The following is a 13824-nucleotide window of genomic DNA, read 5'->3' as shown; positions in this document are numbered from 1 at the left end:
AACCCGTAATCATTTTAGTTGCCCTTTTCTGAACCTTTTCTAATGCCAGTATGGTTTTCTAATGCCAGGTTGGTGAAGCACTGGAATGGGTTACCTAGAAAGGTGGTGGAATCTCCATCCATAGAGGTTTTTAAGGCCCAGCTTGACAAAGCCCTGGATGGGATGATTTAGTTGGTGTTGGTCCTGCTTTGAGCAGGGGATTGACTAGATGACCTCCTGAGCTCTCTTCCAACCCTAATCTTCTATGATTCTATGCTGCAGAGGAAGGTGAAAAAACCTCAATCTGACCTGGGGGGGAAATTCCTTCCTCACCCTTAAAAAAAGGGAAGGAGGAGGATCCGGGGAACTACAGGCCAGTCAGCCTCATTTCAGTCCCTGGAAGAAAAATGGAGCAGGTCCTGAAGGAATCAATTCTGAAGTACTTAGAGGAGAGGGAAATGATCAGGAACAGTCAGCGTGGATTCACCAAGGGCAAGTCATGCCTGACTAATCTAATTCCCTTCTGTGATGAGATAACTGGTTCTGTGGATGAGGGGAAAGCAGTGGACGTGTTATTCCTTGATTTTAGCAAAGCTTTTGACACGGTCTCTCACAGTATTCTTGCCAGCAAGTTAAAGAAATATGGGCTGGATGAATGGACTATAAGGTGGTGTGATGGGGCAAGGCCAGATGGCTATAGAAAAGTAGTGGGAGATAGATATATTAGCTCCAGTCTAATCAAAGCCCTGGTACCAGGTTAAGTGAAATGTAAGCTGCTCCAGGTCAATTAAGACACCTGGGGCCAATTAAGAACTTTCCAGAGGGCAGGGAGAATGCTAGGTTGATTGGGACACCTGAAGCCAATCAGGGGCTGGCTGAAACTAGATAAAAGCCTCCCAGTCAGTCAGGTGGGTGGGCATGTCAGGAGCTGTGGGAGGAAGTTGTGCTGTTGGAGAGGCTGAGTAGTACACACCATATCAGGCACAAGGAAGGAGGGCCCTGAGGTAAGGGTGAAGTGGAGCGTGAGGAAGTGAGGGCTGCTGTGGGGGGAAGTAGCCCAGGGAATTGTACATGTCATGTTTCTAAAAGGTCAGCTACCATAGCTGATACTATTAGGGCCCCTGGGCTGGAGCCCAGAGTAGAGGGTGGGCCTGGGCTCCCCCCCACCATCACCTTTGCCCCCTGATTAATCACTGAGACTGGGAGACATCAGAGACTGTGCAAAGAAGGATAACTTCTCCTCACCTCCCTTGCTGGCTTATGATGAAAATGGCTCAGTAGACTGTGACCCTTGTCTCTAGAGAAAGAGGGGTTACATGGAGGGTCACAGTGAGCCCCTGAGGCTGGCGAAATCCGCCAGGAAACGTGGGACCCACGGAGGCAAGGACAGAGCTTTGTCACAGAAAGCTGGCTAGATTGTCGGGTTCAACGTGTAGTGATCAATGGCTCCATGTCTAGTTGGCAGCCGGTATCAAGTGGAGTGCCCCAAGGGTTGGTCCTCGGGCTGGTTTTGTTCAATATCTTCATTAATGATCTGGAGGACGGCATGGATTGCACCCTCAGCAAGTTTGCAGAGGACACTAAACTGGGAGGAGAGGTAGATACGCTGGAGGGTAGGGATAGGATACAGAGGGACCTAGACAAATTAGAGGATTGAGCCAAAAGAAATCTGATGAGGTTCAACAAGGACAAGTGCAGAGTCCTGCACTTAGGATGGAAGAATCCCATGCACCGCTACAGACTAGGGACCGAATGGCTAGGCAGCAGTTCGGCAGAAAAGGACCTAGGGGTTACAGTGGATGAGAAGCTGGATATGAGTCAACAGTGTGCCCTTGACACTGAAGAAGGCCAATGGCATTTTGGGCTGTATAAGTAGGGGCATTGCCAGCAGATCGAGGGACATGATCGTTCCCCTTTATTCGACATTGGTGAGGCCTCATCTGGAGTACTGTGTCCAGTTTTGGGCCCCACACTACAAGAAGGATGTGAAAAAATTGGAAAACGTCCAGCGGAGGGCAACAAAAATGATTAGGGGATTGGAACACATGACTTATGAGGAGAGGCTGAGGGAACTGGGATTTTTTTAGTCTGCGGAAGAAGAATGAGAGAGGATTTGATAGCTGATTTCAACTACCTGAAAGGGGGTTCCAAAGAGGATGGATCTAGACTGTTTTCAGTGGTAGCAGATGACAGAACGAGGAGTAATGGTCTCAAGTTGCAGTGGGGAAGGTTTAGGTTGGATAGTAGGAAAAACTTTTTCACTAGGAGGGTGGTCAAGCACTGGAATGCGTTACCTAGGGAGGTGGTGGAATCTCCTTCCTTGGAAGTTTTTAAGGTCAGGCTTGACAAAGTCCTGGCTGGGATGATTTAGTTGGGGATTGGTCCTGCTTTGAGCAGCAGGTTGGACTAGATGACCTCCTGAGGTCCCTTCCAACCCTGATATTCTATGATTCTATGGCCCCAGATATGGTGATCAGTTAGACCCAGAGCATGTGGGCAAAACTCATCTAGGAAAGAATTCTCTTTAGTAACTCAGAGCCCTCCCACTCTACTGACCCATCTCTAGCCATTGGAGATATTTGCTAATAGCAGTCATTGATGGGCCATATGCCGTTTAGCCAATCATTCCATCCCCTCCATAAAATAAGCAAACTTACTCTTAAAACAAAAGTCAGGTTTTTTGCCCTCACTACTTCTTTAGGTAGGCTGTTTCAGAACTTCGTTCCTCTGCTGGTTAGAAACTTTTGTCTGATTTCAAGCCAAAACTTATTGATGGCCAGTTTATATCCATTTGTTGTTGTGTCAACATTGGTCCTTAAATAACTTTGTTGTTTTTGTTTAGGTCCTCCAACAAAACAGATGGTCGATGGACACCTCAGCCAGCATCTCCAGATCCTGGATTTAATTGCCTTAATGACCTTCTCTATATGCACCCTTCTATGCGATCTCACAGCCCTGAGCCTTATAACATTCTGCAACCTCTCTCTATAAAGAACAGGACTAGAGTGCCGCTGTCCTGCACTGAGGACACCAGATTCTCCCCAGAAATATTAAATGCAGTAATACAGGTGAGGGACATTTATTACTCCAGAGGCATCTTTATTGTTAAACTGGCAAAATACTGAAACACTAAGTGAGAGGAGCAGCTCAAAACACACAAGTTTCCAGATGACACATTCCTGTAAAGCCCTCTTCCCTGCCTTTCCACTGTGCTTACGTATATTCAGGGCTGAGAGCACGAAACTTTTGTGGCATCTTGAACTCACTGAGAATGAGAATTCTTCACAACTGCTTTAAAAGTTCTTGAGAGAGACAAGTGGGTGAGGTGTAATATCTTTTATTGGATCAACTTGAAAGAGAAACTTTTGAGCTTCAGTGAGCTCTTTTTCAGGCCTGTGGAGTTTGAAAGCTTGTCTCCTTCAAGCAACAGACAGTTGTCCAGTAAAAGATATTACCTCATCTACCTTCTCTCTCTCATATGGTGAGACCAACATGGCTACAACAATATTGGAAAACTTTAAAGTTATTTTCAGTTTAAAAGACATATTTGAACGTAGACCAAAAAACAAACAGGAGGACCTCTATGAAGAAACTACTCCAAAGTGGTAGCAATCAGAGTGACATGATTTTGGGAGTCACAGGGATGAGCATGGTTAGCCACAGATCTGCCCCACTTCTTTACACTGCTGGTACTAGAATTTGGTTTTGTGTGAACTTCACAGAATTTCTTTGGAGATTGTAAAGCTTTGTATTTGAAACAGAGCATCACTTCCTGATCCTACAGTGAAGTCCCACTAAATTTGTGACATCACACTAACATTATATATATATACTCATATAAATGTGAGTGTTGAAGCATACTCCAGTACATATGTCCCTTTGTAACACAGCAGTCTGCATGTTCTGCTACCTAAAATAAACCTAAACTTAGTGCTAAATTAAGATGTTTTTTAACACACAAGATCAGAGTTAGTTTGTGATCCACTGTCACTGAATTGGCTCAGTTTAAGTGTCTCCAGAGTTATGTTGGTCAAGGGATTGGGAATGGAATAAAGAGCTATCCCACCTCTAAGCCACCAGTTTAAATCCATTCTACATCATAGTGACTGAAAGCTAAGTGACTTGTCCTGTTTGACAAAATTAAGTGGCTTTTGTGAAATGATTGGCCCTGCAGCCCATTCTCATTGGGCAAATATCCTCCCCACAAGCCACTTCATCGATTCTCCACCCTTGTTAGCAGTTTCTGTAGAAAGATCAAGGACTGAGTGCACAGGTGCCGACTTTTCCTTTTCCCTGGGGGTGCTTAGCCCCCACTTTGCCCCACTCCGCCCCTTCCCCCAAGTCCCTGCATTTGCTCTGTCTCTTCTTGCCCTTGCTCCACTTGCTCCAAAGCCCTATCCTTGCTCTGCCCACTCCCCCAGGGCTTACCCTCACTCCACCTCTTCCCGCCCCCACTCCACCCCTTCCCTGAGGCCCTCACCCACCCTCCTGCTCTCTAACCTCCCCCAAATCCCTTTCCCGCCTCCAAACAGCTGTTTGGTGGCTGCGCTGCCCTCATCAGCTGTTTGGCAGTGGTGGGAAACAGCTGTAGCCGGTAGGAGCTGAGCACCCACTATTTTTTTTTTCCCTGGGGTGCTCCAGGGCTGGAGCACCCATGGAGTTGGTGTCTCTGACTGAGTGTATCATAGGGACTGAACTCCCCTCTCACCCGTAGAGATGATCCTTCCAGATCAGGCATTTGAGAATCTCATTGCTGCTTTCTGCGCCAGACCTGTTCTGAGTACAGGCACTAACTTCACTTTTTAAATGTCTTTTGAAGTCACTGGGGTTGTGGAAGAACTTCCTCAAAGATCAGGGAGGTAAGGAGCCAGGAGGGTAGTAGTCTTGATCCCAACAGAAGAATGATTAGCTGGGACTAAGAATATAAATTCAAGTTCACGTACCACAGTTCTATGTTGCATAACTTCTATTGCTCATCAAAACTGTCTCCATTACTTCAGCACCCTATTCCAGAGAGGAGAGCTTGAGGTTTAAATTGAAGCGTGAGGTCTCTTTGGGGATTTAGGGTGGAATGAATATTGTCATGTCCTACTACTGGCTAACTCTGGGTTTTCTGTACCAATCCTTCCCCCCACCCTTGTCCCCGTCCCCCACAGAGTGTACAACCTTGGGAACCGCGTACATTTCCCCTTTCAGACCCAGCATACCAAGCTCTTCTGGAACAGCCAAGTGAAGATGGATGCAAGCAGTCAGGAGACTTTCAACAGTGGGACTCTAGCAACAAGCAGGGTATCAGGACTAACAGTATAGACTCTGGCATATCTAACTCCAGGGAGCCACGTGTTTCAGATATGGACCTGCAAACAGAGGGCAACAGAAGCTTGGAGGTGTTCGCAGACCAGCAATGCTTCCCAGGAAGGCTGTTCAACAACAGATGAACACCTGATTTATGTAATGTGTTATGTTAGGCACATACTTTATTTCAGAATCAAAAGCTTGGCTGATGAGCTGGTTCAGAGGAGCACTGGCAGTGAATGGTGCTGCCATGCGTGAGACCTAGATTCAGCAGCAGATTTTGTGCTCCCACATCCCCAGATTGGGAAGGGTTGGGCACACTGCAGAAATAAGGTGCTGGATCTCTGAGAGGACCGTGCTGTCCAGAAAAAAAAACTTCTGGTTTACTCTGGAGAAAAGGGATCAATTGCCCTGCTAGCAAGAAGGTTAGGTGCTGCAACAGTTGCAGCAGTCCAGGATAATGCAGAGAGAGATGGTGGGTTTAAAAAAAAAAAAAGAAAGAAAGAAAATCAAACAATAGGAAACCAAATTGGCTGTTTTAACTTTAATTGTTTGATATTCAAACATCTGTATCTTGAAAGGGTGCCCCCTGGCTGCACATCCAGTCTTCAGTGGCTTTTTGTCTAGTGTATCATGGTGGAGCAGGAATAGGAACAGCTTTCCAAGAGATCAACTGATAAACATCTGAAAAGGTATGGGGAAGTCTAACAGTGCTGCATGGCTTTTATTTTTAAATGCAGCTATGAAAGCAAATCCTTTCTTGAGAGTATGTGAAAAGCAGGTTCCCTTGGCCTTGCACAACTGACGTTTGTATCAATTGCCTTCAAATAAATTACAAATCATTTTCATGCTGTGGATGTTTTCATTTATTTAGTGTATATTCTCACTGTAATGAAACTGACAGGATGGATGGAGATCAATCTCTAACTTGTTCACAGCTTTTTCCCAATTGTTCTCTATCATGGATCTTAGCTGGCAAGCCCCTGTAAAGCAAAACTACTGGGGAAAGAAAATACCATAGATTCACTGTACAATGGGGGCACAGCTCCCAACTATCAGAGGGTAGGAAGGGTGTTGAGCCATTTTTGGGGAGCCCTTCTGGAAAATGATGGGTCAGAAAGCTGCCTTTCCAGAACATGTTGTACTTTTTAATACCAACATTTAGAAAGGGGGCTTGGAAATGTGTTACGGTAACACAGTGGTAATATGTTCAACTTTGTTTGACATGCATCCTCCTTTTTACTTTCCCACTTCGAATCTCTGCCCTTTGCAGATGGTATGTTTACATCCCAGGACTAATGGAACTAAACATTTAGCCCACTTTTTTTATGAACCAGTTTGAAAAATAGCTTACTCATTGTGCTGCCATTATAAATAGTCTATAAGGACAGTATTTCTAAGTTATTCCTGGATAGCTGGACATCATTGCTCTTCTGAGTTTCCAGTGGTGTCCTTGCAGGTATTCTCTCCTCTCCTGAGCTGGGACATTCAGGAGGAAATAGGAATATAGGAAAGCAATGATCAAAATAGGGACTGTATGTATGTACAATGGGACCCAAATCCTGATTAGGGCCTCTGAATGGTTCTGTAATAAAAGTATTAAATAAAATAGCAGTCAAATAGAAGGGCTACCATACTGAAATTTTGGAGGGTAAACTTGGATGAGTAAACAGTAACCTGTTTAAAAGGCAGTGCCACCACCTATCAGCTGCACCAAGCATAACTGGCTTTGCATTTAACAATGCAGTTGTATCCTATCCCACATCTAGTGTGCAGTTCATTGAGATCTGATGGAGTCTCCATAGCTGCTGTAATGGGCTATAAGTGGCAGTAACTCACTTTGTTCCAGAAAAGCAGCAAAGTGAAATATAAAGGCAATGAGAAGAGGGATGGCTAAGGAAGCCTCTGGGGAAACATTGTCACATTTAAACCCAATTCCCCTTTCACACCTTTTGTCCCCTTCTTTTGGGTAATTTGAAAATGAGAAATGTGAAATTCTAAGAAACCTACAATCCATCCTGTCAGATTCATATTTTTTCATAAGTTGATTATAAGCAACAAGCACAGAAACATTTAAGAGTTCTCCCACAGACTGTCATCTTTTGTGTAATTGCTCTATATGTACTTTTCTCCCTGTCTTTGGCATTTTTATTTTTGTGGTGTTTTGAGTGGATGGATGTTCTGTGGATGAAGAAACATATTAGCAAACTAACTCTGGGACCGTTTAAAGGGGCAAAATCTGTTTGGAAAGATGTTTCACAATAATGACTTCAAAGCACATCTGACTAAATGCTATGGTTATGAAAGCAAAATAAAACTTGAGGTTTCTAGCAATCTATTGGCCAAGTCTTGCTTTTTTTCCTGCAAATGTATGCATTCCCACTTTTGTTCTCTTAACATTATGGTATCTGATTACCTGATCCTACACAGCCATTATGAGCACACAATCTGAGTTAAGAATGACTTCCTTTGTCAAATAGAGGAAGGTCCCTAGTTGCTCTGCCCTGTCTGAGATTAACTAGATGGTAGCAATGAAGACAACTACTTTGTGTCACGTTCCTGCCCTATTGATCAAAATAAGGGACACTCTTTTAGTATGAGAATAGCATACTTGGATGGCTGGTGCAATCAAGAGAGAGAGGTTTTTTTAAGGACTCCTACTCAAAAAGTGGACAGGAGGGAGAAGACTTTTCCTTTTTATGGTGACCTTGGTAGAGGAGAAATGCTCTTGTTCGTTGTTAGTGATTGCTAAAATCAAACTCTACACACACCTATGTATACTGTCATTTGGCCACTTTATATGTGTAGCTGGTTAGACTCAAGCTTCCTCTAGACCAGCGGTTCTCAAACTTTAGCAACCCGAGGACCCCCGTTTTGATTTAAAATTTTTCACAGATCCCCAAGCTGGCTTCTAATTTTCCCTGGGGGTGCTCAAGCCCCACCCCTACTACACCCCTTCTCTCAAGATCCTACCCCTGCTCCACCCCTTTCCGTCCCCTCCCCAGAGCGTGCCCCGTTCCCGCTCCTCCTCCTCCCTCCCAGTGCCTCCTGCACTCTGCTGATAAGCTGTTCCACGGCATACAGGAGGCACTGGGAGGGAGGGTGGAGGAGTTGTTCAGTGGGGCCAATGGCCCCGTTGACTCATGGACCCTCTGAAGGACCCCAGTTTAATAACCACTGGTCTAGACCATTAGAAACGGTTGGACCATATGTCATAGGAAAGGTCATTTCTGCTAAATTGCAAAAGATTCAGATTTAGCCTGTGACCTAATGTCATGAAGTGATAATCTCCATACAGGTTATACACACGATTCCAAGTTACTAGATTTCAGTTAAGGTCTGTATCACTGAGCAGGAAGGAATTCCCACCACTTAGAGATGGATCCACAGTGAGATTTTGTGAGGAATGAGTTCTGACCATTTCCCCTTCCTTAGCCTATAGTACCTATGTGACCTTTATTAATAATTATAACGCCATAAGGGACCATTGCAATTATCAAGTCTGATCACCTGTATAACACAAATCATAGGACTTCTCTGAATTAATTCCTGTTTGAACTAGAGCAGATCTTTGTTAGAAAAGCATCCAACCTTGATTTTATCGATTTCCAGAGATGGAGAATCCGCCATTACCCTTGATAAACTTTTCCAAAGGTTGATTTAACTCTCACAGTTAAAACATTTCCACCTTATTTCTAATCTGAACTTGTCTGGATTCAATTTCCATCCACTGGATCTTGTTATATCTTTACTAAATGGAAGACCCTTTATTATCAAATTTTTCTTTCCCCTGTAGGTACTCATAGATTGAGATCAAGTCACCCCTTAAACATTTTTATAAGATAAATAGACTCAAGCTCCTTGAGCCTAACACTATAAGGTATGTGTTCTAATCCTTTACTCATACTCATGGCTCTTCTCTGAACTGTCTCCAATTTATCAACATCCTTCTTGAACGGTGCACACCAGAACGAGACATAGTATTCCAGAAGCAGTCACACTTTTGCCAAAAACAGGTAATAGAAACTCCCTACTCCTACTCAATGTTTCTCTGAAATTCCAAGGATCACATTAGGCCTTTTGGCCACAAGGTTGCACTAGGACCTCATGTTTAGCTGATTACCCCAAGTCCTTTTCAGAGTCATTGCTTCCCAGGGTAGACTTCCCGGGCTATAAGTTTGTCCTACATTCTTTGTTCCCAGATGTATATGTTTATATTTGACCATACTAAAATGTATGTTGTTTGCTCCCCCATCTTACCAAGTGATCCAAATCAGTCTGTATGAATAACCAGTCCTCTTCATTATCACTTTCTCAATCTTTGTGTCATCTGCAAATTTTATCAGTAATGATTGTTTTCTTCCAGGTCATTGATAAAGATATTAAATAGCATAGAGCCAAAACCTGATTCCTGCAGGATCCTATTAGAAAAACACCTGCTTCATGACTCCCTATTTACAATTACATTTTGAGATCTATTAGTCAATTGCATCCGTTTAATGTGTGCCGTGTTGATTCTGTATAGTTCTAGTTTCTCAGTCAAAATGTTTTGTAGTACTGAGTCAAATGACTTACAACAGTCTAAATATACTACATTAACACTGTTACCTTTTCACCCAAACTTGTAATCTCATCAAAAAGATAGTTAGTTTGACAGGATCTACTTTCTATAAACCCATGTTGTCTGGTATTAATTATATTACCCTTTTATTTTTTTAGTTTTTAGATGGATTATTGGCCCCAAGCTATTTAACATTTTTATGAATGGCCTAGAAGAAAACAAAATCATTACTGATAAAACTAATTAGGTTTACCCCATTCCTCAATTTCTGTATCATCTCCAAATTTTTAAGATAGAACTTTATGAATGGGGTTCTTTGACATGGTTGCTTGTGGTAGCATGGGACTGGACTCCATGACCCAGGAGGTTCAGTCTAGTCCTTTGTTCCTATATATCAGCCATTCATTTTTTTACTTTCTTCCAGTCTCTGGAACTTCCCCCATGTTCAAAGACTTTTTTCAAAATCAGTAGTATGGTCCAGCTCTTTAAAAACTCTCAGATGCAAGTTGAGTGGACCTTGCTGATTTTAAAAATGTCTAACTTTAGCACCTGCTGTTTAACATCCTCATATGAGTTATGGAATAGAAAGTGTTTCATCATGTGATATGATTACATAATCTGGATTTTCCCAAATATGGAACATATATTTAACACCTCTGCCTTTTCTGCGTTATTAACAATTCCTCCATTCCCATCTAGTAATGGTCCAATACCGTTAAGATTCTTTTTGTTCCTAAAATACCCATCCTCCTTATTGATCTTAACTCACTGGCTGCAGATTTCTGCTTTTGCTTCCCTTATCAGTCTTCTACATTTCTTAAATTCTGATTTATATATTTGTGTGTGTGTGTATTAATAGCTGCTTTCACTTCACCATGGCTGATTCCTAATAATTGTTATTGGTCAAGAACCAGTGGCAGGTCTAATCACATCAAGCTCCTACTGGCGAAAAATCAGCATGGAATTCAGTCCCTCCATGCCAGAAGGAGGGGTGATAAGCAGGGAGACTGCTGATTGGGTTGCAGGAGACTGAATCCTATTCTCCCCTTAGTAATTCATATGATGGAGAATAATGTTCACGTGGTAAAGAACCTTCTTCGAGTGCTTGCTTATGTTGATTCCAGTTAGGCATGCGCGCATAGTTCACAGTCGGAAAGTTTTTCCCCTAGCAGCACCCATCGGGTTGGCTGTGGAGCCCCCTGGAGTTCCATGGTGCTCAATATATGACCCTGCCGACCCGGTGCCTCCTCAGTTCCTTCTTACCACCTGTGACAGTTGTTGGAACTGCGGTAGCTTACTTTCGCAAGTGCTCCGCTAGTTCTTCTATAGCTCAGTGTATATAGTTTTCATAGTTTCATAGTTTTAATAATTTATAGCTTATAGTTACTTAAGTCTTAGTGTATAGCAGTCGGGGTGGGGGGTTCCCCACCTTCCCCACCCCAACTTTCCTGTTCCCCCTTGGGACTCGAGCATGCCTCGATCCCAAGGATTTAAACCCTGCAAGTCTTGCCACAAGCCCCTGCCAACGGGCGACCTCCATGACTCTTGCTTCAAGTGTCTAGGGGAAGTACAGGGGGGAGGGATAGCTCAGTGGTTTGAGCATTGGCCTGCTAAACCCAGGGTTGTGAGTTCAATCCTTGAGGGGGCCATTTAGGGATCTGGGGCAAAAATTGAGGATTGGTCCTGCTTTGAGCAGGGGGTTGGACAAGATGATCTCCTGAGGTCCCTTCCAACTCTGATATTCTATGATTCTACACCAGACAGACCAGTGCCAGACCGGTGCCAGATTTGCAATGGGTTCCGTCCCAGAACTAAAAAGGAGTAGGACTTTCGTTTAAAACAGCTCCTCATGGAGGCGGCTCTGAGACCTCAGCCCACCTTGGCATAGCAGGATCTGGTGCCAAGTTCTTCTGTGCGGAGCGCTCTGTCCTCCGTAAGAAAAGCGATGCTGAGGAAGGACTATGGGCACAGAGATCCTCAGCACCATTGCTCCCAGGCACTGAAGCCGGTGGAGACTGCACGGCACCAGTCTCACTCCCTGGTGCTACAGCAGCGGCACCAGAAGGAAACAGGACAGGGACCAACCCCCTACACTGAAGTCTGTTGCCCTGGAAGTCACCACTGGGGTGCATCCTACAGAGGAGCACTCAGCGCCAAAGGTTCAGGAGCTGGCACCGTCTACATTGGCCCCGCAATTTCTTTAAAATACAGCCAGCTCTCCTGGACTCCTTTCCCCCTCATGTTATTCTCCCTGAGGAAGTCAAAGTCTGCTTTTCTGAAGTCCAGGGTCCGTATTCTGCTGCTTTCCTTTCTTCCTTGTGTCAGGATCCTGAACTCTACCATCTCATGGTCACTGCCTCCCAGTTTCCCATCCACTTTTGCTTCCCCTACTAATTCTTCCCGGTTTGTGAGCAGCAGGTCAAGACGAGCTCTGCCCCTAGTTGGCTCCTCCAGCACTTGCACCAGGAAATTGTCCCCTACATTTTCCAAAAAATTCCTGGATTGTCTGTGCACTGCTGTATTGCTCTCCCAGCAGATATCAGGGTGATTGAAGTCTCCCATGAGAACCAGGGCATGCGATCTAGTAACTTCTGCGAGTTGCTGGAAGAAAGCCTTGTCCACCTCATCCCCCTGGTCTGGTTGTCTATAGTAGACTCCCACCACAACATCACCCTTGTTGCTCACACTTCTAAACTTAATCCAGAGACTTGTTGTGATCCTGATTCTCATTCACAACCGCCTTCCTGATGGAATCCGGATTGAGTATCGTATGGATGGCCAACTCCTCAATCTTTGACATCTCCAAACAAAATCTAAGATCACAAGAATTGGCATCACTGACCTTCAGTATGCAGATAACTGTCATTCTTGCACACACACAGGCCGATCTGCAAAGCACCCTAAATCTTTTTGCAGATGCCTATCACAGCCTGGGTGTCTCCCTCAACACTGGGAAAACCAAGGTACTCTACCAGCCCTCACTTGCACAAACTATTCTTTGTACTCCACAAATCACCATCAGTGGAGAACCCCTGAAAAATGTGGACCATTTCCGTACCTTGGCAGCCACCTCTCCCTAACAGCCAACATTGACACAGAAATTGAACACAGGATCTGCTGTGCCAGCACATCTTTTGGAAGACTACTCAAACAAGTACTCAATGATAGGGATCTACAAACAGATACTAAGATCTCGGTTTACAAGTCAGTTGTCATCCCCACCCCTTCTCTATGGGTGTGAGACATCTCAAGGGACTGGAGTGGTTCCAGCAGCGCTACCTCAGGAGGATTCTCAGGATCAGCTGGGAAGACTGACGCACTAACATCAGTATTCTCTCTGCAGCCAACATCAGCAGTATAGAAGCGCAGGTCATGAAATACAAACTCCGCTGGGCTGACCACTATGTACGTATGCCTGACACTCGCCTCCAGAAGCAAGTACTCTTCTCCCAGTTAAGTCAGGGAAGAATGGCTCACAGAAGGCAGCGGAAGCGTTTTAAAGACATACTGAAAGTACATCTTAAAAAGGGAGGCATCAACCCAACAAAGTGGGAGGACTTAGCACAGAACAGAACGCAGTGGCACCACATCATACAGCAAGCCACACCTCACTTTGAGGAGAACAGATGTGCTCATGAGACAGAGAAACGACAATGGAGGAAAGAAAGGGCACAACACTCCAGCCAAAAACTATGTGTCCTCCAAGATTACATCTTGGTCCGATTGAAGTGAGCTGTAGCTCACGAAAGCTCATGCTCAAATAAATTGGTTAGTCTCTAAGGTGCCACAAGTACTCCTTTTCTTTTTGCGAATACAGACTAACACGGCTGTTACTCTGAAACCAAAGATTACATCTGTCACTTCTGTGGGAAAATCTGCAGGGCAAGAATTGGGCTCCTCAGCCACTTAAAAACTCACCAATGAACCCCCTTGGAAGACATCATCCTCACATCGAGGGATAGCTGAAGAAGATGACCACTCTGTAAAAC

At 44.4% G+C, this 13824-nt stretch overlaps 1 protein-coding gene and 1 long non-coding RNA gene across 5 annotated transcripts in view; one reads left to right on the top strand and one right to left on the bottom strand.

Moving 5' to 3' along the window:
• Nucleotides 1-7608, top strand: part of LOC311515705 (KAT8 regulatory NSL complex subunit 1-like) — a 151527-nt gene extending 143919 nt beyond the window's left edge. For 3 of the 4 annotated variants that reach the window (XM_084618955.1, XM_084618954.1, XM_084618952.1), the window contains 2 exons: nucleotides 2822-3047; nucleotides 5136-7608. In XM_084618955.1, the coding sequence (XP_084475081.1) occupies nucleotides 2822-3047; nucleotides 5136-5417 (508 nt within the window). In that variant the 3' untranslated portion in view covers nucleotides 5418-7608. The remainder of the gene's footprint in view (nucleotides 1-2821; nucleotides 3048-5135) is intronic. The other variant, XM_084618953.1, reaches the window with a different exon arrangement.
• LOC311515706 overlaps nucleotides 1-13824 on the bottom strand; it is a 42222-nt gene that overhangs the window by 12695 nt on the left and 15703 nt on the right. The gene's annotated exons all lie outside the window — the stretch shown is intronic.

This window comes from Lepidochelys olivacea, assembly GCF_965140295.1.
Source record: "Lepidochelys olivacea isolate rLepOli2 genome assembly, chromosome: 2".
Taxonomy (NCBI): domain Eukaryota; kingdom Metazoa; phylum Chordata; order Testudines; family Cheloniidae; genus Lepidochelys; species Lepidochelys olivacea.
The sequence above is the reverse complement of the archived record's forward strand: the minus strand, read 5'-3'. Positions and strand labels throughout refer to the sequence as shown.